Consider the following 24,148-nt stretch of genomic DNA (forward strand, 5'->3'; position numbering starts at 1 on the left):
CCAAATTAATTTTATAAATTCTATCTATCTGAGACTTCTCTGACTCAGAGGAGCCTACAATTAACAACTGTCAAAGTAAGTTTCAGAAACAAAAGATATGGAGGCATACTGGACTGAACAAGACGGGAAATCTTCATTGAGAGCATGCACTTGAAAAAGAAAGGAGAAACCGGGAGAGGAAAAAAACAAGGATATTAACAGGAGGCCAAAGATTGCTTCAAATACAGGAGCGGCAACACTGAAAATGAGACCACAACATGCTGTTGTGTGGTGGGATGTCTGGACTAATCCCCCCTCAAGTATCAACAAATTCATGGTGCCACCTTAAGTTACCTTCAGGCCAGTAAAGTGAAGAGTTTATCACTAAAGATGTCACAATATGAAAAATGCCACCAAAAATGATTTTTTTTTGGCCAAAGACATCAGTACTAATAAATAAATATTTTGCATATCACATCCTTTTGTTCTGACACTTCAGGCTTCCTTTGGTTAAAATAACAGAAGCTTATTCACTACAAAAATTCCTTGTTCCCACGGGTTGCTCTAGAAGCAAGTCTTTGAGAGAAACCAGGTAAGAGAAGAAAAGTGGACTTCAGTGTTCTCCACAGGAACTATTATATTTTTGGCATACACATGAAACCAGGAAGTTATGTGCAACATATGACAGCCTGAGGTTGCATATTTAGTATGAATTATAGCATAAACAGCCATTAAAATAAAGTGACAGCATGCACTTCTATTTGCTGGAGATTAACCTTTCTCTTGATAAACTCTGTAATACACTTTTGTTACTAAGATCTTCAAAACACAAGATGGTTGATCAGAATAAAAAAATCACTCAGATGCCAACCCACAAAATCATAAGTTTTTCACTATAGGATACTGACAGCGCACAATTATGAAAATAACCTGGTATGCTGTTAGCCCAACCAAAACCACAGTTAAAGAACCCCATTTCTCTGAGCACCCAGAGCGAGTTCTCATTTACTTTGCTCTGTAATTATTTTTGTACCCCTTTCAGAAAAGCCTGAAAAGGTACATGTGGCTTTATACAGCAAAGTGTCTATTAATCCCAAAGAACAGAAGCATGACAGACCTACCTCTGCTCCAAACCAAAGCTGTCCTGCAAGGTTGTCGTGGCGTATTTCCTCTGGAAACTTAACACAAAAGTCTCGGTTGGCCCGTTCGTGTGGAATGCATTCATCCATGATTTGGTTTATGATGTTCAAAACATTATCCTGAAGCAAAACACGGGATATCATATATACTGTTTGCACAGAAAACATTTTTTTCTTCTAAAATATACTTTATTAGTGAGGTATCAACCAATTAAGATAGAAAATGCAGTATTTAACTCTCATGGTTTTCACACACACAGTGAAAACAGAGGAGAATACTGCACAGAAACAAGAGCAGCAAACTTCACTCTTTGTAGGTTTCCTAGAAACTGTTTTTCAGATTAGTTTCACCTAACTTTGACTACTTTCTTTAATGGCACTTCTGATGAGGAGGCACGACAAAGATCTCATTACCTCCAGCTATCTGTACCTATCAGTAAATTAACTAGAAGTACAGGTGAATTATACTTCTTCCATTTCCTCTCACCAGCCCCAACAATACACACCCCCCCCTTATTCCCAAAAAGAGCACCTGACAGGATACCTTGCAGTTGTTAGAAACTGAGCTATATTGGGACCTTTTAAGCTCATCCTGGTAATCTAAAGCAGTTTACAGACCTGAATCCCAAGTGGGCAAGGGCTGGCACTCTCCCCAACCACCTCATCCCCCAGACAGCAGGAGGATAAGGGGACACCACACAAATTAGAGCTTTAATAACTGCTCTGATCTACCTCTGCATCAGGACAGTGATCAAAGACCTACAAGCAGTTTCTTGATATGCAGTAAATAATCTGTATCCATTTATTTGAAAAGGTAATTTTCACATTCCCCTGCTGGGAACTGTACAGAATTTAATTAACATAATAAAGGTAGATTGAGAGCATGAAAAAGGCTGAGTACTTTCATAGAGATGTTTTGTCTTATGCTGCTTCTGCTATTTACAGAATTCACATTCTATTTAAAGTATTTCTCAAACAAATACCACCACATCTTTCTGTGCTAATTGTTTAACAGACAGAACTGCTTTAAATCTACACTTTGTTTTATTTTCACCTGCATTTAAAAACAATAGAAGACATGAATTTTGAAGAAACTTGCCCCTTTAATATGTTCCCTATCGAAAAAGACAAAACCCACTTTAGCTACAAAGAATGATCCACATTTTCTGCAATTTCTCCACAGACTGCTGCACCTGCTGTTGCCATAAAATAATCTTAACGTTAAGGCTGTAATTACAGTTGTCTTCATCCAAAATAAATGAATAAATTAACAATCAGCAATGTTTATTACACAGGGGTATAAGGTACTTGATGTGTTAATGATTGAAACACTTTCACAATAAAGTATATTTTGCAAGGCTGTCATGAGATTATACATTTCATTTCAATAAAGCTGTTAAAAACAAACAAAAAACCCCACCTCATACAGTTAAAACACATGAGCAAATGTAACAACCATCTTCTCTAGATATAAGAGTGAAAATCAAACACCCTGTAGCTCCTCCAGGGCATCACAACACAGACCATGGCCAGCAGGTATGAGAAGAGAAAATATAATTAGAATCACCAACACAAAATACCTGATTTCAGAGATGAAATCTCCCCCTCTCTCTGCTGGGCCTGTTGTACTGCCAGGATCAGTGGGGCACTAGGATCCCTTAGAATCCAAAGACATGCCCCTTGTAGGAAATGAGGGGAAAACCAACCTTAAATACTCCCTAAGGTCACTGCAGGGAGAACTGAAGTTCAAATCCTGGAAGAGAGCAGAGCAAAGATGCCCACACCCTGCTGCAGCAGCACCATCCCGAAGCACTGAGAAACACTCACCACCTCTCTCTCCAGACAGGAGAGTTAGACAGCAACCACATCCACATTGGCATGACACTTTAGGGTCAGAAAAAATAGAATAATAGCAAGTTTCCTATTCTCCTTCCACTTCTTAATTCATGGCATTGAGTATACTTCTCTCACCAATATTTAGTTAAATCTACTTGGGAACCAAAGTATTTTGAAAGTAGGTCTCGTAAGAAAAACTACTCCTAAACTACCCAGCTTCTACCCAAAGTTACAGAGCCACGACTGAAACTGAGGATAAAAACATTTACATTGTAGAAAGGCATGAGTCACTCATGAAGTGTTTCAAATCTGTTATTACTGATCTATTTTGAGACCAGGTGCTCTGCCTGTAGCTCTCACTTTATCACTAGAGCAACACAAGTCGGTCTTTATCATTAGGATGAAAAGGCCAGATTCCTGTTTTCAGAGAATTAATCAAAGTTTGCAAAGGCCTTTTTGCATTGGAGATATATAGTGGTAAAATGCAATCTTACCAGTTAAAATTTTACAAAAGTTTCATGAAATGCAGAGAAATATTAAGGCGTGAAACTCTGAGAAGAACACTATTCAAATCTGGTTATATCAGACTCTAAGTAATCCAATTACATTTTATTTTAGGACATGATATTCCAATTTATTTTACTTGCCACTCAACTTGAATATGGGGAAATGCAATTTTTCTCTTACTATTTTTTCCCTAAAATGCTACACAGAATAAGAGGAAAAGTCATATTAAGAAAACTTTCCTCCCTAAATTTTATTTTACTTCAATAGATTATTTTTAAATGCAATCTTATTTGACAGCAGCTACAAGACAGATTGAATTTCCCTTACATAACCCCCTTATATACATATTCAAAATTCCTGATATATCAAAGAACATTTTACACAAATAGAATAAAGAAAGAGGATTCACAGCTGGCAAGCAACTATTCCATGGTTTTGCTCTGTTTTTTGAATCATTATACCTGTTAAAAAGCTCTAACATTCTATCTACATCATCTCAGGAGATAATTATTACAAGCATCATGAAATGTTATATCTTAATACACTTAAATATGGCAGCTAAAGGCACGATGATATAATGAAGATAATTCAACTTTTTAGAATATACTAATGTTTAAGTATATAATTTATTTGGTTCTCACTTAAAAGACACTTAATATTCTTCCTCATTTCGTCAACTCCTATAATCTCTAGATGCTTCTGCTCCAGAGCACCCAAGATCTACCAACACATCTCCACATATGCCAAACTTTGAGTCAGGTATTTTTTTTTAATATGTGCAGTACTAGTAAGTTAAACTACAGGTAATTAGAATTTTAATATACACTTCCCAGTGGAGATAAATCACAATAGCTCCATCTCCAGTAGCAGTTGTCTATACAGTTTCCTGGCTTGACACAGGCAGCTGGTTATTCTGTCAGAAGTTCAGTGAAAAAGCCAATTAAAAAGTTGGCCATCTTTTCCTGCCTAGTCTAGCAGGGATACAGGAAGATTAGGAAAGAACAGTTGATGGAACTTTGATATATAATGTATGAATACTGAAATATTTCTACAACATAAACTTCTTTTCCTGTTTCAAGATGTGCAATTTCCCAAATTCTCTGTTGTTCTACAGGGTTTATTTTATCATCCTACGGAAGAAAAAAAATCAAAACAAACCAACAATTCTCCATCACTTCCCTTCCCTCTTCTATTTTTCTTATGACACCCAGAGCAGAGCAACTTACATAAAAAATGTGTAATATTTGCTCCCATTACAATTTCAGATCTCAGATGCTTTAAAACTGGAAGGATGCCAGCCAATTTAGACAGACTATCCAATGCATTGTAAGCAAATTAGTCTTTTCTTTAGAAGAGCTTCAAGAAACATTCAATTTATTTAATTACAGTATTCTGCTTTGTAAGCTAATAATGAATGGGTTTGGATACATGGTAGCACTGAAATTTTGCTCTAATTTAAGCAACAGAAATCAATTAGTTGGAATTGAAGTAGTAAATCTTTCACTTGATCCATCTTTCTACATAAAAGCCTCCGGATTTTAATGCCTCTTTTGGTGGCTTTATCTTTTATCTTTTGGTTTATCTGTATACTGGAACGTGCACAGTTTTGTTTCAGGTGCTCTGTTGAGGCTTTACAGCAGCACAGGCAGCCACTGCAGAGATTCTGCTTTGGGATTTACTCCAAACTCCTCATTTCTTGGAAAACACAGCTCAGAGTTTCATGTAACAGACAGCACTTATATTTCATTTTGATAGGGTAGATAATGAGTGGTAGTGACGCAATGTAGGTCTCATGTAGGCAGCCACAGTAGAGGACAAAAAGTTGGTTTATTTTTGACCCATCATTAATTAGCCATATATTAAATAATTAGAGCATAAAGCTAACATCAATTGCTGCATTAACTTCCAGAATAGGTACCAAAAAATTGCCAAGAAATTAATCTTCCTTGTACTATGAAACATGTGCTTAAAGCAACAAAGAGCAAACTTATCCTCCCTTTTGTCCATGTCATTGATAAAATTTACACTGCTCTTCCACAACATTGAATTTAATATGACCTTTCTGAGATCTTTTGTGAAGACTTCTAGCAAATGAAGGTAACTTCCTTTGCTGTTCAGTACCTCTTTAATAGCCATGTTTTGAATTACCAGCAAAATCTAGGTAAGGCAAGATGGTCTATGATGATATCACCATGAGCTTAATAGATGATATTTTAGCCTCTTCGTTTAAGTCCATGACATTTTTTGTTACCTTTTCTAGCTTGATCTTAAGTTCCAGAACTCCTTCAACATCACATTATGGCAATCAGAAGTCACAGATGAACGCAAATTAGTGCCAAAAATAAAGGAAGATTTTACTGTAATTAAGGCAATTGGCATGTATTATGGGTTTTATGGGCCACTTGAACAGAAGAATTCAGTAACAAGGTGGTGTAGTCTGTGATGTAACAAACACGTTTTCAATGTACACACGAAAGTCCTGGCCTCAGAACCCAGACAGCTATTTCACATTACAGATCCAAAGCCTATCTATGGTTTTCCTTCCAGCCCATCTTGCACAGATCCCAAAGGCTGTGCTTTCAGACTCTTTTTGCTTCATCAGCTAATTGATTATTTCCCACTGGCAATATTGCACAATGGAATTGTTTGGGTTGGAAAAGCCCTTTCAGATCCTCAAGTCCAACCACTAACTCAGCACCGCCAAGTCCACTGCTAAACCACGTGCACAAGTATCACATCCACAAATCTTTTCATTACCTCCAGTGATGGTGATTCAGCCACTGCCCTGGATGTTGTCAAGCCTGTTGCAATGCTTGATAACCCTTTCCATGAAGGAAATTTTCCTAATATCCCAGCTAAACATCCCCTGGCACAACTTGGGCCATTTCCTTTTGTCTTATCAAATGTTACTGGGGAGAGGAGCCTGAACCCCACCTGGCTACAACCTCAGGTAGTTGTAGAGAGCAATAAGGTCTTCCCTGAGCCTCCTTTTCTCCAGGCTAAACATTTCCAGCTGCCTCAGCCACTCAAAATACTTGTGCTTGGCCACACCACTGCTGATCCAGGCCAGGTGCCATTGGCCCTCTTGGCCACCTGGGCACTCCTGGCTCATGTTCAGCCACTCTCAACCAGCACCCCCAGGTCCTTTTCCACGGGGCCCTTCCCAGCCACTCTGCCCCAGCCTGTGGCACTGCAGGGGTTGTTGTGACCCAGGGACAGGACCTGGCACCTGGCCTTGCCCTTGGGCCCACTGATCCAGCCTGTCCAGATCCCTCTATGGAGCCTTCCTGCTGTCAAAGAGATCAACTCTCCCCAACTCAACCCATCCGCAAATTGAGGGCACAACACATGAGACTCCACTTTCTAAAAGTAACAGAATTTTTTTATGTATGAACTTTGGGGAGCAGCTCCTAGTTTAACCCATCCCACTAGAGAGTAATACCAAAATTCACCATGAAAAGGCAACTTGGATATCTAGCAATTTAAATTCTCTATTGCCCCAGCCTAGCAACAACAACTCTTAATAAATAAAAGAGGAATTCCCATTCACAGAGGGCAGAATGAAGGAGATGTCATCATGAATTACTGCCATCTTCACTCTGCCTTCCCCTGCTGCAGTGAAAGCATCCTGCATCCCCAACACATTCATTGCTGAGTTGGCATGGATCCAGCTTTCTTCCCTATGGTTCTCTGCTGCAAATTAATTCCCTGACCTGCAGTGTACAGCATTTTCATTCCACTCTGTCCACCACCTTAGATAACAGGAGTTTCTCACAATGACCTATTTGATCCATGTGAGCAAGTGGAAACACATAAAAAAATTTGTTAACATGAGAAACTACAATTTAAGACTACAGTACTAAACATTATTAGGATCCTTTTCTCAAAGAAAAAATATATTTAAATATTAACCACTCCCTCCCTATATAAGATCAAATATGAAATGTAGAAAGAAAATACAATTCCTGATAGTTGATGGAGTTGTACTGATGGCCCAACTTACAGTCAAGCATTTTATATTTTATAGCCATTTGCTAATTATTCTGTAGTGATGAGAAGTTTCCCAAAAATTAAGAAAAGCTGTTAAAAACCAACATTTAAAAATTTACTGATAAAGAATGTTTAACTCTGCAGATTGGTTTTTTACCCAACTACAACATTCCACTGATCACTTGACAGTACTGGGGAAAAAAAGGCAAATTCAAAATCTGTGAACCAAACCAAACAAACAAAAAACCCCAACTTTTCTGATACTTGTATATGCCTTAGGTATTTAAAACAACTATACTCAAGTTCATTTGCAGTGAAGTACAGTGAAAACAAATGAAAGGGTTGACAAGTCTGCCTGCTTGCAAAATAAATTAAGAGTTAAGAGCTTTCACTCAATGGCAAACGCAAATAGCAAGCAGGTACCTGACACCAACTGTTTGAAGATGTCAGGCAGCACAGAGAAGACATCTGTTAGAGCAATGCAACTCACACAAGTCATCACTACTAGGAGTAATGAAAGACAAATGTTGCCATCAGTTATAAAACATCTGAACTGGAAATGAAACTCTAAAGGAAAAACACCCAAATTTACAAACTCTGTTATGACAGGAAAAAAGTAAAGTAGATATGTGCATTGTCTCAGATGTAAGCTTAATCTTGACATCATCACTTGAAAATGGCTGTTTTCAGTTTTAATTTTTTTTTTTTATTGACTAGCACTATCCCCACCAAAATTAAATTGGAAGACATTGTATAAAAGAAAATAATTTTCCTTGAATAAGTCGTAGCTCACTCTCATGACAAACAGCCTAATCCTGGCACAAATTTCTGACTTTTTTATGTCTGCATCAAGTCTCTTAAACACAAATCTTAAACACAAAGCTTTGTTCTAGAGTCCACCAGCTCTGTTCCAATTTAGAAAAAGCCTGAAACACAGATATAATTGAGAAAACAACCACGATTCCCTCCTCACCACAGATCAATGAGGAACGCCCAATGTGTTGGACAGTGCCTGCTTGTGGTTCTTACTTCTTCCCCCTGTTCAAAGATACGTGTTAAAAGGTACCTTTATCTGCTACAGTTTCTAAACTTTGTGAACATGAAGGTTTCTTTCAGTCAACTTCCTCCCTTGATCTCAGTAATTACCCTGCAGTCTCCTTTACCGACCTCTACTATCATAGCTAATATAATGTCTCCAGGGTTGCAAATTAAGCAGGCAAGAAAGATCTGGTCATTACTTTAGCTAAAAGTACTCCTGGCTCAATCCACACTGTTTAACCTCTTTATCAATTATCAAAATAACATCAGGAATAGATTCTTGCCAACTTCTAACCAATCATTAGGTTTCAGAATCCAGCAGGTAGTTTCTTTCACTTTCGCTTAATTTGTCTCCTTTAATGAGATCTATTTCTACCTAATTCTACAAAAAAATGTTCTTCAGTGGACAGATGCAATCAAACACAAACATCAAACCTCTGAACTGTCTCATTGTTCACAGTGATCATGGTGCATACTCCCAGTTTGCTCCTGTCAAGAATGCTAATGATACAATTAGTATTTCATAGATAACTCACTGCCAATCCACTACAGCTGTCCTCTGAGGTTTTTAACATCTCTTCACAGGTACCTTCCCCATCAAGGGATGCTCGTTGATGCTGACTTCCTTTGCAGAAATTGCTTCTCTTCAGCATGGACACAATTCTGATAAAGCATAAAATGAAAGAGCATATATCTTCCCCCTAGAGATTCCTTATTCTCATACCACTTAAACCTATCAGGTAGCAGGAGACACCTTCAGATAAGGTTTTCTGCACCTGAAAGAGAAATCCACTTTCCATTACAGACTGGCGTCAGGCCATTCTGCAGTGTCAGCCTTTGGCAGCCAGGCCAGCTGGAGAACTCAGCCCTTATCTCACCATCTCACCTACCCTGCAGTCCTGTCCCCATGTGTCACCTGCACTCTCAGTGCTCTTGTACTGGGGACACCTGTGAACGGTTTCAGTGCACAGATCCAGAGGAACCCACGTCATTTCACTGCTCAAGTTCACAGACAGACTCTACAAATACGTGCACCAGTACAGATGAACAAGTCTCCAAGTGTAAAGCTGACCACAGCTTATTTAACCTAGCCTTGGATAAGGATCTAAAACTTCACAACTCTCTCAAAGCTGTGCTTTGAGGGGTGCCATGCATAAATGTGGGAATAGGAACAAGAATAGTGTAAATTTGGAATGGAAAACTTTTAAACTGACATTTCCAATGGACCATGGAATAATGCCTAAGGAATTTTGTGTGATAACACAGAAATACATACTGGAACAGGGTTATTTATATATAAAATCAAAGTTCATTTCTCTTTTTTGCCCATGCTCAACTACACAGCCAAGCAATAAAGTTAAGATATTTACTGAAACTAAAATGTTCATAACATTTATCAAGTGCCCAAGGGCTTGCTTGAATCAAAGACCGGGCAGCCAACATGCACAGCTGCTAAAGCTATCATAGACCTCTGACCAAAACCACGCAAATTTACAGAAATATTTCCTTCTGAAATCACTCTATGCCTTTGCATGAATACAGTTATAAAGCTCACTGGCGACCCACAGCACTGGTAAATTTAAAACTCTTTACCTGCTAGGAAAGAAAGAACACACTTAGCATTAAAAATCAATGAAAAATCTGATTTCACTGAATACAGAATTAATTGAGTTATGCTGAAGTTGTGCAGCTGTAGACAAAAGACAAAGAAAGGCAAATGTGAAATTATACCACAAATAGAGTTATATCCAGCAACAGTTCAGCTGAAAACCAATGAGCCCAAACCTTTAGAGGCTTTCATTCTAAGAGTGTTCAAGCTTCAAATAATTTCTACAGTCTGTGTATTTTAAATGAGTGATTTAAAGTTCTCACAAAAATTTACATCAAGATAATGCTGCTTTCCTGGTTAAGGGATCCCATCATAATTTTCTTTTCTCAATGATAAATTATGATATTTGCATTTCAGAATATGCCAGACAACCACAAATATTTTAATTAGATCTACTGAGAAAACTCACCATGTTCCAGCTACAGGGTTAAATTATTTTACAGTCAAATTTGCAAAATCCCTATGGAGGACAATTGTACAAATAATAAACAAGGCTGGCACTGAGGCCAGAGGTTTGTACAACTGCATGAAAACGAAAAATAATTTTTCATACCAGTTATCAGGCATGTCAAAAGTAAACATGACTCCGAAAGCCTGCTAGAATTCATCTCTGATTATTTATGTCTGCATCAGACCCAAATAGAAAAAAGCGAACAAAAAATACACCAAAAAAGACTTTTCATAGTATCAGAACAATTCCAAAGCAAAAATTACCAGAGCTTACATCACAAAGGCAGCTTAGCTCAGTGCCTCAGTTGCACAAATCAATTCAACAAGCTCTGTAGCCTCAGGAGGATCATCTTTAACACCGCTACATGAACTATTACACTGCTTGATTATGAGCCCTGTGTATGTGGAATAGCAACAACTTCAGCAGCAGTTACAGACACCACAGGGTGGTGAATACAAATATCAGTTGCTTGGTATTTGTGTAAGTAATCTTCAGTCACAGAAACCTTGAGACCTCTAGAGAACTGAAAATGTATTCTCAGGGCAAACCTAAGAATTTATATTGTGTACATCATAAGTTAGTATCAAGAGCACTACATTTTCTGAATTAAATTCTGGGCTTTTCTCAGAACTGTGGAGCAAGGAGCAGTATAAACAGGTGAGAAGTATCTAGCTTTATCTCTTCACAGTGTGAAGAACCTGTACTTGGGGTAATGCTGCTGCTGTTCATCTCAACACCACTTTGAGAAGTGTTGAAAAAATAGCACTACTCTAAAAAAATGGAAATCCAGCAGGAGAGAGTAGGTGGTATAAGCAAAAAGGGTAAGCTTCCTTAACCAAGAGCACATTTTCTGCATAATTAATTTTACACAAGTACAGTTTCCCAAAGCCTTTAAAACAGGAAGTTTTTATGAGTGCAAACAGTGCAAAAGCATGCAGGAACAAATCCTACTATCTGAAGCCTGCTGTCCAACAGCAAATTGATCCTTATCACAAGCTGTTTTCATATCAATCATTTTAAACTTCTTCAAAGCAACACTAACTTGCTAATACATGTAATACCTTCAAAAATGAATAATTTTTAAAAATTATTTTCTTAAAGTCTGCATTTTTTTTTTCACCAAGAATATTGTGCAGCAATGAGTTAACACAAATTCTTTCAAAAGCATAAGCTGGAGGCAGAAGACAATCAGTGCATCTTTACTCCAAAAGGAACTTGGAGTTGTGAGCAAACTATTTAAGCTCCTCATTCTCTCTGGCTAATTATAAAATTACAATGACTGAACAAGCCACCCTAATAGCTAACAATTGACTTTCTTCCCATCACCTCGAACTACAGCTATTCAATTAGTAGTTTATTGTTAAATTATACAGTTAATAGTAAGGAAAGGGCAGTCTGAAATTAATCTACTCCCTCAAACTGCACAATATTTTGTAATCCCTCCTTCCACTATGTAGAACTCCTTGTTGTGTCCAATATTTAGCACACACAGATATATATTTAACATCTAAACGCTTTCATCTCAAGGTGCAGCATGAAGATCCAGCAGGAGGAGCTCGAACCCTTGGCCCAGTCGCAGAGATTTGGCATCACTGGCATGAGCAAAGCCTGGTGGGATGAGCTGTGTGACTGAGTGCCCCGCTGGAGGGTGCCAGGCTCCCCAGGAGCACAGGCAGGGCAGCTGGGGCAGGGCTGGAATGCACAGAGCTTGTAGCTGGCAATGGCACAGCTGAGAACCTCTGGGTGAGGACTAAGGGACAAACAAATAAATTTGGGATGTTGTCCCAGGAGGAGGAAAATGAGGGGAGACCTCAGTGCAGTTACAACTTCCTCATGAGGGGAAGAGAGGGGCAGGCACTGATCTCTGTTTTGTGGTGAGTGACAGGAGCCAAGGAATGGCCTGAAGCTGTGCCAGGGGAGGTTTAGGATGGATATTAGAAAAAGACTCTTCCCCCAGAGGGTGGCTGGGCACTGAACAGGCTCCCCAGGGTCACTGCACCAGCCTGATGGATTTCAAGGAGTGTTTGGACAATGCTCTCAGGGATGTGGTGTGACTCTTATGGATGGTGCTGCGTGGGGACAGAAGCTGGACTGGATGATCCTTGTGGGACCGCTTCCAACTCAGGATGTTCCATTCAAGCATTTTGTTTAATGAAAACTTACTCATAACCAGATTGCACAATATTCCACAACATATTCTTCATAATAATCCATTATTATGAAATGAATTATTTCTTATTAAAAAACAGGCTTTAACTTTCAAGTATGTTAAGGTCACAATGAAAAGTAAATTCCACTGCTAAGAACTGACTTGAAAAAATTCCTAACTTGCCTTCTTGTCTTTCTTATAATACTTCCCCACTATTAAAGGAAAAAAACAAATAAATGAAAGGGATTCCTCTATATGATTAAGTGAAAAGGCTCCTAGCAGAAGAAGACAGACTTAATCCCCAAGTACAAAAACATCACAAAATAAATACTTTGCACGTATTGTTAATCTTGCTAATGTGGGGCTACCATGTCCATATGGAGAAAAGAAGGAAAATTGCAGCATATTTAAGTCATGAGACAAACAATTCAGACTACATAAAAAATTCAGTGGCTGATACTAGAATCTATCCTTCTTAAAAAAAAAGAAAAATTAAAATTTAGCCAATCACACTATAGCAGAGCTGACAGCAATCCTCTGATGGCACTGCTGAAGAGTGTGGAAGAACTATAAAGCCCCTGATAGTCAAGACACGTCACATTACATTAATTCCTACATAACTGGAGCTGGTATAGTACCTTACTTCACAAATGCCAAGAAAAGTCAGGCTTAAAATGATCTGGCTCCATTGTCCTCATTTAGCCTTCAAATGCTCTGGGAATTATATTACTGTGTCTCAGGTCCACTGTCAATACTCATTCAAGGTACCAACGTGCCAATTGTTAGCAATATAAAAACTACGATCAAAGGCTAATAATCATACATTAAGAAATGAAAAAATTTTATCTTTTGAAGCTGAGTGTTAGAAGACTCCAATACCTCAAATTAGGAGCTTTCTATAGCTGGGTTCTCTTATGTATTTTTAAATTTGAATAAAACTTGTGACCAAAAGAAGAAACTGCTCTAATTGAAGTATAGATAAAATATTCATTTGCTCTCCTGTTAGCACCTCATGTTTTATATGGATGACTACCTCATCCACCAAAGCCAGTGGCTTTCCACAGGAGTTTGCATGCAATGATTGTGGCCATCATGAGCAGATGGTACAGCATAACCTTGCATCACAGTCTCTTTAGCAACAACCTATGGCTACCCCAGCATGCACCATTTAACATAATATAATCACATCCCTTTTTGACTGATAAAAAATTAATTGTGTTTTGTATACAAAGATAAGTTCTCTTTTCATTATTTAGGAACTTGTCAATCCAGATTCAGTTTCATCCTTGTGCATTATTGATTACCACCTGTGTTGTCATTTCATGCTACATCAACTTTTATTTATTTTTAAATATATATAATAAGAAAACTCAAATGTCACACACTGAAGAGTCTTTCCACTTCCCACTACAGAGAAATCAACGCATGCTCTGTGACAATTCACTCAGCTCAGTTGTGTTTCTCTTCCACTCTGGAAATGTTACTAAGCAATTTGCAAACCCTATAACAGCTTCACAGTTCTGTGTGATGGTGTTGTGTTGAAAGTTTTGTTTGTTTGGAGTTAAGATTTTTGCTGGTCTGTTGTTTTCATTTGTTTGGTTTTGTTTAGGTTGTTTGTGGGTTTTTGTTTTGTTTGGGTTTTTTGTGTTACTGTTGTTGGTGTCTTGTGGGGTTTTCTTAATTAAATAAACCAATACAGAAATCTGCCCACACACATGGTGTAAGCTGATGTGAAAGACAGCTGGACTGCCATCCCCATGTCAGGCTGAAACTGTAACCACCTCCTGAAGTGATCCATTATCAAACATGACCACTGCTTTGGTCAGAAACAACACAGCATCGGACAAAGAGCTTCCCCACTCCTAGACTTGTCTTATCCATCCATCTCCCTCTTCTGCAAGCAAATGACATTCCTAAGCTTTTAAGATACACAAAAAACATATTTCAAAGATAAAGAGCATAGATTTTCTTTTTGTGTTAAAGTTTTAATTCAACAAGGCCAAGTGCAAGGTCGTGCCCCATGTTGGGGAAATCTAGTGAAAGGTGTCCCCAGCCATAGCAGGGGGCTGGAACTGGGTGATATTTAAGGTTTCTTCCAACCCAAACTATCCTATGAATGTGATTTTAGCATGTGACAAAGCAGATTTCCCAGGTATGCTCCCAGCAGCACTGTTCCTTTACTCCTTGTTTGCCATATTCATTTTATACCATCTTTCACACCCCACAGCCAGCCCCTTCATCCTGGAACACATATTCCTTTATGGTGAGGGCAAAGCTTTGTTTCCACTGGCTCTTGTATCTCAACTCATTTCATAGTGATGCTTTCAGTTGTTAAATTGAGCTTGAAGAAATATGGAGATAAGTGTGGTTGAAATACAGCATTTTTGATAAAATTCACCACATATTTTGTATTGCTACAGAAACTGAGACAGACAAGTGATAAAACACAAAACTGAAATACAATTAGCTTTCTCTAAGGGCTCCAACTCCTCAGCAACATTTACTTAGGCTATAGAGGATAATGAAGTTCAGGTTCACAGGTGCCTCCTTCTCAGCACTATATGAAGGAGGCTGTCCACTAAAGACTACATTTTAAAGCCTCATGTTCCAGACTCAACTGGAACTGCTAAAGCTGAATTGGAAACACTGGGCTGCCAATTGCAGTAATTCAGGAGGTGCTTCCCAAGAAGGCAAATAGCAGGAAAGGAGTGAAGAACCAGTGTAATGTACTGCCAGTCAATGCAGTGTCCATCACTGCTACCAGCGAGCCAGAAACAGTCATGTCTCACAAATATTATAAATTCCCCATTCTACTGTGCTGTGCAACAGTGCAAATGGACAGCACAGCCAGGAAAGTCTATGGTTTGCTTCAGGTCAGAGCCCTGATGGGGCAAATTCCTTCCTCGTGCACTTCAGCAGATCAAGCGACACGCTGCTGAGACACAATCTGCAGGAATAATGCTGATAAAACCCTGCTGGAACTGACTCATGTGCTATTCTGAGACCTCACTACTGTACACAGAGAAATAATTCTCAGTGTATTGAAACAGCAAGCAAGGACTATGATCCTAAGAACATTCTCACCTGTTATGCACAGGTTTGTTACCAGTGAAGTCCTAACAAAACTCTGCTATAGAAACAAAGGGGTTTTTTACTCTTTACTCTTAAACAAAACAAATGAACTTTTAAAATATTTAACAATAAACCCAACTCCATTTAAATAGCCAATCAATTGTTTTAAACCAGTTTACCAAGTCAACTAACAAAATATTAATCAATGTGAAAACAGCAACGATCAAAGTAAATTAATTTAGAGAATGATAGTGAATGCATGAGTGAATAACTCAAAAATGTACATGAGTTAACCATCACTTCTTGTAAAATTCAATACTGTATGATGTTGTGAAAAGCATAGGAAAGGACACCTTGTTATACCATTAATATAAAAATACTGCAATGATTTGTGTTGCAGGGAAAAAACCTCAGATGAACGAGCACTGCATATTACTGAAGACTCACTACTGCAGAGATGTTTTTCTTAAGGGAAAAAAGAGAGTTTTCCTTCAATAAAACCAAGTTTGATATTCTGCCTACCTTTCAGTTCATTTAAGAAAAACTTCCACAGCTTTTCTCAGCACACTTTAGGTATTGTTATTCTTAACAGAAACCAGTAGAGAAGTGTTTTATTGTATTGGATAGGTATTAATCACACAATAAATACAAGATATTGTATTGATATATATGTTAGGATTTCACAATATTTTACCACTGACATGCAAACAGCAAAGCAAAATGAGGGATGCCATTTTTATAATAGGATACCATAACTGGAAAACAGTGTTACACCACATTACTGTGAAAATTAAAAGCTTTGAAAATCATTATCTTACTCATCTTACCACTCTTACTCATGGATTATGCTACTCAAGCATCCTGCTGTACAATCAACCCACAGCATTTGAAAACCAAGCTGCAAGATGTTCAGAAATTGTGAAAAGTTAATTTCCTGCAAAAAGTGTGATTCTTCTCAGCAGATAGTATTATGACAAAGCAGAAGACAACACTCAGAGTTGCAGTTCTTTACTAAGGAAGCATCCACAGTCTTGAAGACTGCAGCTCTCTGCACATCCACAGGAACACCACAATGCACCTTACCTTCAACCTGCCTTGACTAATACTGCTAGTTTTGTTAAGATAGAAAACTTGCAATATGTGCCCTATAAAGAATTATATCCTTTAGGCAGAGACCTTCTGGTTTGTCTGAGTCTGCTCACACACTACAGTAAACTTAGAGATCTTTAACAAAACTATCAGAAGTTCAAAGCAGACACGAAGATTTAAAGCTTGGCTCTTCAGATATGGTTAAGATCCAACACTAACACCCAACCTCTCTCCAAGAAGAATTACAGTTTGTAAGACTTGCTAGCATTTAAAAAAAAATAACAATAATTTAAAGGCGTTTCCTCACTAATTGATAAAAATAAAATTCAAAACTATAATCTGTTAATGAGGCAGACACTATCAGTGAATGACATGAAAATAAGCAACCCAGGAACAATGAATTAATTTACAAAACAGATGCCAAGAGAGAGGGACACTGAAATCTTTAGAAATCTTTATCCCTGAAAAACACTAAAATCTGATAGAAATGCTATGCTTCTAAATTTCATGGAGATAAAAATTGGGAATACTCTGGAAATCTTAAAACTAAGGTTTCCATGGAAAAACTAGCAAAAATAGGAAAAAAAATAATGCAAAGACTGGGAGTGTGGTAAACTATGCTCTGTGGTCACAAAATACTTTACAAAAGCATTGCTTGGAGAGTCAGTGCACACTTCTAAAGAAAAGGTCTCAGAATTGCATGAGTGTTTTTCAGATACCAGAGGTATTGCACAATGCAGCTGTTACCCTCCTTTTACATGGACAACCTTCCACCACAACGTTCTGAGCCCAGGGCTGGCTGCTGGTTCTCCATCATTCTCAAACCCCACCACACCTTAAGCTAAACCCAGTTTTTCCTCCTACTATGTGATATTTGGTCAGTAAATATCTACATTTCAAGTCCTTACTAAAACACTGTTCCTTCTTTTGTTTCAAAATTACAGGACAAATTCTTAAAAGAAACCAAAAAACACTGCATTTACACAAAGTACTACAAAATAATGTAAGATCTAATTAAGCAATGCTGTTTTTGACATGACATTTGACAATGATCTGATCTATTCTACAGAACTTTCAAAACTACAAATTACAAAAAATAGCTACATAAAAAAAACCCTCCATCTTTTCTTTTGGCTCTAGCAACAGATTGCTGCTACTAAAACAATCTGTCTGACAAATGAAATTACCAGACATCAGAAGATATTAAGAGTCACAAGGTAGTGAATCACTGCAGAACAAACCAAGCAAACTGACCAGTCAGTGTCTGCATTTCCTGCACTCCTACAGGTGAAACATTCAGAGAAGCTATTTTTTTTAATAGAACGGCTCTTCAGGTTTGCCTGTGCTACATGAAACACACAAGAAAGCCTGTGTGCCTGCAGGGAAACAGGGAATGAATTGTCACTGCCAGGCATAAAACAGCCAAGGAGATTTGTCTTGCACAATAATACTGTTAACCCACCCTTAATACCAGAAAACCTTTCCTGACAGTCTGGAAAGAATTAGACTAGAAAGTCTGTGGAACATCCACTGCTGGAGGTTTTGTAGAAGTCAGATAAATATTTGTGAAGTGTGGTTTAGGTACAGCTGATTTGTCACACAGAAGACTGAAGTCTTCCTCTGAAGGTAACTTTCACATCTATTTTTTTTTCACTCCAAGTCACAGCATTTTTAGTTGTTAATAAACTTACAGCCTCCAGTCTGGTAATCCCTTAAACTCACATTTTTCTGTAGGAACAATACAGTAGGAAATTTTCAAGATATTCAAAGTCAAGAGAAGTATTAAAATTGTTTCTGACAGAACAACACATCCATTGTCTACTCTTACTCTGTAAGCACTCTTCAAAAAGCTGCACTTCTAAAATTTAGTTTTCTTGCAAGAAAACACAGAACACATGACTGTTTTTCTTTTCAATAGACTCAGCTAACCTGATGTGAACACTTCCTACAATGATCAGGGCACTTTTCTTGAAACTCGTTGTAACATGATTAGTGATGAAATTTTTCCAGATAATGAAGTTTAGTACATTTTATTAGGAGTAACAGGAAGAAATTTTAGCAATGGTGAATCAAAATACATTCTTTACACTTAACTGCATCATATTTTACTTGGTGGAGATGTATATGTGTATTTATTACTATGGTCATTCCACTTAAAATTGTCCTGAGGTGACAGCAAACATTTACTTTTCATACAGAAATCCTCATACCACCTGAGCATCATGTATCTTAGACTTGAACCTACTTCAGTTTAAACTGTATTTCTTGGGTGCGACTGGGAGAGGAAATATCAAAGAATTAATGTAAATATGAAGGGTACAAAACTGTAGATTCTTTCTACCTCTAAAATAAACACCACATAACCCTCTGAATGTAGTTCATTTACTAATGAAAAACTCTGAGATTCATGAAGGATGAAAGCTAAGCAGCTGCAAATGACATGCCTACTTTTTGCTGCTTGAAATTTTGAAACATTTCTCATGTCCTGTAAGCTCTGTATGCTTATTTTATATCAAGGAAACACAGTTTATAATGTGCATTCTTATTCAGGGAAAGCATTAACATTCTTAAATGAGATGTAGGGAAATTAATTTATGGATAGTATTTTCAAGAATATACTCTTTAAAGTAATGACAGGCATGTATCTAACAAAGGTTCATTTTAAAAAGCTCTGATGATAAAAGCTAACTAATAAAAAAAAAAATTAATGGACTACATTAAATGTACATAAAAATCCCAGTGAAATCAGGAAGTTGCCACTTTGATTACCTGACAGGAGCGAAACTGGTTGACCAGCAGTGTACATCTCTGTGGGTCTTTTCTCCCATCCAAACTGTCCAGTTCAGCTGCTACTTGATTTAGTTCCTCATCAGCATAGTAGAACTGAGCAAGGAGCTGTGGGTCTGTTCTCTGTATTGGAGACATGGACAATATGACATTACTATTGCAAAAAAAACCAACAAAACAAAACAAAACAAAAAAAACCCAAAAAAACCAAAAAACAAATCAATCCCAAAATCTAAAACAACTTCAGCTAGTTGTATTTGCTGTGATTTTTTTGAACATATAAGCCAGACAACCAGTAGGGCACCATGGAAAAGAATGATATTGGGATTATTTACACACACATAAAAATTTTTTCTACTTTGAAGAAAAAAAAAACCCCGCTCAAAAAACATCTCACATAATAAATCTGAGATATTACTCAGCTATCATTATCTCCAAAACCACCCTGGCATTCTCACTTCTTGTGACATTATCTGGAGAAGCCAACAACTGAATGAGGTTTGTTTATTAAACAGAAGCAGACTTCAGCTCTAGGCAGAACAAGACAAAGTTGCTTTCCAAGTTAAAACAAACAAACCTTACCCCCCAAAACTATCAAGCAATGGAATAATCTATCAAGCACCATGGTAACCTTTGCAGCATGGTCTGGTCAGAATCCTCCCTTCGAACATCACAAGAATGAAGCCACAGAAGAGAAAGGTACTGAATCTGCCAGGGCCAAACAGATACAAAAACTTCACAACACCAATAATAATATCACTAAACGAGAAAATTTTGTCACAAGTCTTTCAGGTGGCAAAGAACAGAATTATCACAACTGATTTTTGGCCACATTAAAACAAAGCAGCACCTATAATAAAAAGACCAAACAAAGAAAGGTATGCCTCCTCAAAAACACTGAGAAATATTAATAGTAAAGGTTTACACCATAAAAGGATTTTTTTAAACATTAAAGTAGGAGTTCTGGTTCGAACATCTTAATTGTAAGCTGTCAAAAATCTACACTCATGAATAATGTCTTCACTATATCCCTGATATAAAGGTGCCCAGAGAGAAGAATAAAGCTTGTGATATATAGTCAGGGAAACAAACAAAATTCAAAACGAATGGTAATAAGAGGGAGAGCATGTAATTACTACTAAATTTTATGTTGTTTATGTCTAAATTTCTGTATTTATAATCAAGCTTAGAAAAGCATTTCTTTAAGCATTCTCTACCTGATGATTTTATTATTTCTGATTTTTATGTTTTCCTTCAGCATTTATCCACAACCATTAAAACCCTCTAGACAAAGTTAATAAACAAAGATTCAGGAGTCTGTGTATGGAATTGTGACAAAGCATGACTGCTGATTTTTAAGCATCCAAATTGCACTGCAGAAGCAAAATAAGGCAATTTATTAAGACTGGTCTCAAGCAAAACAAGTATGCCTGAGACAGTTCCCAAGTGGCTGATTTTTCCAACTGGAGGAACAAAAGTTTTAATTGAGTTCTCTCAACTGTATTATGTCTGGTGTGGATTAGTAGTGTGATCTTTGATTAATTGTGCCAATCATATGTGGTCCCTGGCAAGATGAAACTGCATGAAACTCTAAATCTCTTTACAGGGGGCCACTTAAAGCAAATAAAACAAAAGTTTACAAATTCAATTTACTGCACTAGGTAACAGAAAATTAGGGACAGCGTCATGTTCAGTGCCAATTTTTATTTTCAGTTTATGCAAATACGGTTTAAATAATTTAATCCAAATTTCTTACTATTCTTTGGCAGAATAAGAACTAGCAATTCTTGTCCTTAGGCACTCAAATTAATGGAAATACTTAATTTGAAAACATCTCACGGAGAACCTACCACTTACCCTGGTAGTTTGTTTCAGGAAATCATCCCATTTAACAACAAATTAATGCATCTAAGCTCTTTTGATTTGCTGGACTTGACCAACTGCTCATTTTGCCTTATTCAGCATTAGTTCTATTTGCCTATTTTGGTTTTCACTGATTACAGTAACCCCTTTAACCATACCACCACTGTGGGATGCACTCATGGGGTTGGGATTTCTGGGGAGAATTTTTGTTTGGTTGAACAGGAAGTTTTTTAGTATGTGGGGATACTGCTGTTGTCCTCCCAACACCCTCTTCAGTATGAGCTCTCCGGGCAGGAATGTCATTCTGCAAGTACACCTTGCATTCCTTCTGCCTAATTTAGGGTTATATTCCACATATTCAGCCTAACAAATGGCCCAAGTTACCCCACGGATCTTTATTGGCAACACAACGTACCACACCACCAGAGACCATTGTCCACAAATTTGAAACCATCACTATATGGATCAAAACTTGCTAACCCCATTTGTATGCTATACACAAACTATCATTCCAGCCAGTACCAAGATAGGAATCAGCACACCACAAATTAAACAAAAAAAACCCTCCTACCAAACAAAATAACACACATTTAGCCATGTTATACAATAATACACCATTCTTTTATGAAAAATCACTCACTGAATATTTATTTTAATGATTCTTACTTTTTAATAAATTCCACTCAACAGGACAGATACCAAAATCAGAAGATGCCTGCCTGTCATCCATAAGCCAGTATAAAACTTTCCATATGAAAAAGCTGTATTAACTATTGAACTGGTTACATTCTGGCTTTACCCATCAAGTCCGATCAATGAACAGTCACCTGGATTAGATTTGTTCTGTTTATTGCTTAATTAATTCTGATCTAATTTTTAAAACAGGATTTAAACGGACTATAAGAGAATGTTAAAAACATCCTAATTTAAGAGACAGGTCTGTAGAATTATTTATTGCATGTCATTAAAGGAAAAGATGCTATTCTCATCTCTTGTAATCAAGCTGGTAGACCAAAACCAGAAACTGTCCCTAAAAAATAGTCACAACTAACAGAGAAGAAAAATTCTAGCACAGACTTCCTAACATGGGACAGAGACCAAAAAATAAACCACCAACAAGAAGCCAGGGTGCTAACAGACCAATCTCAAGCCACACAGTAACTCTTGAATCTAAGAATCACTTTGAAAATCACATTTACAGACACAAGGGTGGTTCTTAGGGACATATCCCCTTTTTGAAAGAAAATTGCAAGCACTTTCGGCATGATTTTTAACAGCAGCTTTCAAGTGTCAATACCATCTCTTTTTGAGTAACATAAAATGTGTGTCATCTTAGACCTGACAGCAGCCCATAATTTGAACATTAAAGGGAATGTTTTCCCCCAGGTTTCCACGATCCTTTGTAGAGAAGTACAGATTTTGTTAAGGCTTTTTCTTCTACTGAGATTGCAACAGCAATGCAGCCACCACCACAAGCAACACCACAAGAGGACATGAAGATCCCAAATAAGCCAAAGGACAGACAGAGGAAGGGAATCATGCAAATGAGCAAGATCCCAACTAGTCATAGCACTGTCTTCTGAAGCCTGCCAGCTGTCCTTTGGAAAATAATACCCATAGTTTTTGAATTGCTGATCTAAAGTCTTCAGAACAACAGCTAAAACCCAACTCCGCTTAAAATAAATTCCATGGACTTGAAAAGCTCCAGATCTCCCATTGTTCACTGGCACTCTCCCAGCACTAAGCATTTGTTTTTCTGCCACACACTCAGGAACCCTGACTTGATCCCTATGGAACGAAAAAACAGAAAAGCAATAATTATATACCTTTGCTGATGGTAGATCCAGATTGCCTTTTGACATGGGAACAAAGTAAACCTACATCCATTGGGGTAACTTTTCAAAGAGCACTTGGTGAAAGGTACATTTTATACAAATACATGTATTTTATTACACATTGTATAAAACACCTACACAATCACGGGACAACATTTAGTGACAGACCATGTGCAATACTTTAAACTGCTGCAGGGTCCAAATGACACAACCCTTCCTTAACCAGGAAGGTTAAACATGAACTGCCTGCTCAACCATTCTAATTCTGCTACAGCTCTAACAGCTGAAGTGAGAAGTTTTAGAGAGAGGCCATCACATTCATACCAGCAGAGCTGTCTTGCATCGTTGCAGCTTCCTTTATTTCCCCTATGGTAAGGGAAAAGGTTGCTTTACACACCTGGACAAGAAGGAGTTAATGCATTGCTATGCCTCAATTTTGCACTCAAGAGAAAAAGAACAGGATGTGCCTGGAAATGGGGCTGTACAAAGTTAGGGACATCACCTTTCTAGAGCTCATTTTCCCATTCAGGTTCATGGTGAGCACACAAAATAAAGTGGAGAAGCATTGACGTGGGGTCAAGGAGTGGACAGGACCAAGAGAGGGGGCTCAGGACTACCCACGACCCAAAAGTACCCCCTCAGCCTCTTTGGGAATTCTCCATCAGAACACTGCACATAGCCCATGGTGTTGCATGAGACTTGGAGAATCCCCACCCGGGAAGGGATCCAGGCATTTCCATGCCAGCTTGAATGTACATAACCTGGCAAACTTTTTGCTTCATGGGCCCCACTCCCAAAGAATCA

At 37.8% G+C, this 24,148-nt stretch overlaps 1 protein-coding gene across 4 annotated transcripts in view; it reads right to left on the bottom strand.

Moving 5' to 3' along the window:
• Window positions 1-24,148, bottom strand: part of ZFYVE28 (zinc finger FYVE-type containing 28) — a 145,686-nt gene that overhangs the window by 60,070 nt on the left and 61,468 nt on the right. For all 4 annotated transcript variants that reach the window (XM_030270586.4, XM_012573675.5, XM_030270585.4 and 1 more), the window contains exons 2-3: window positions 19,629-19,769; window positions 1,101-1,238 (exon numbers count right to left, since the gene is read on the bottom strand). In XM_030270586.4, the coding sequence (XP_030126446.4) occupies window positions 1,101-1,238; window positions 19,629-19,769 (279 nt within the window). The remainder of the gene's footprint in view (window positions 1-1,100; window positions 1,239-19,628; window positions 19,770-24,148) is intronic.

The sequence above is a fragment of the Taeniopygia guttata genome, chromosome 4, assembly GCF_048771995.1.
Source record: "Taeniopygia guttata chromosome 4, bTaeGut7.mat, whole genome shotgun sequence".
In the NCBI taxonomy this organism is placed as follows: Eukaryota; Metazoa; Chordata; class Aves; order Passeriformes; family Estrildidae; genus Taeniopygia; species Taeniopygia guttata.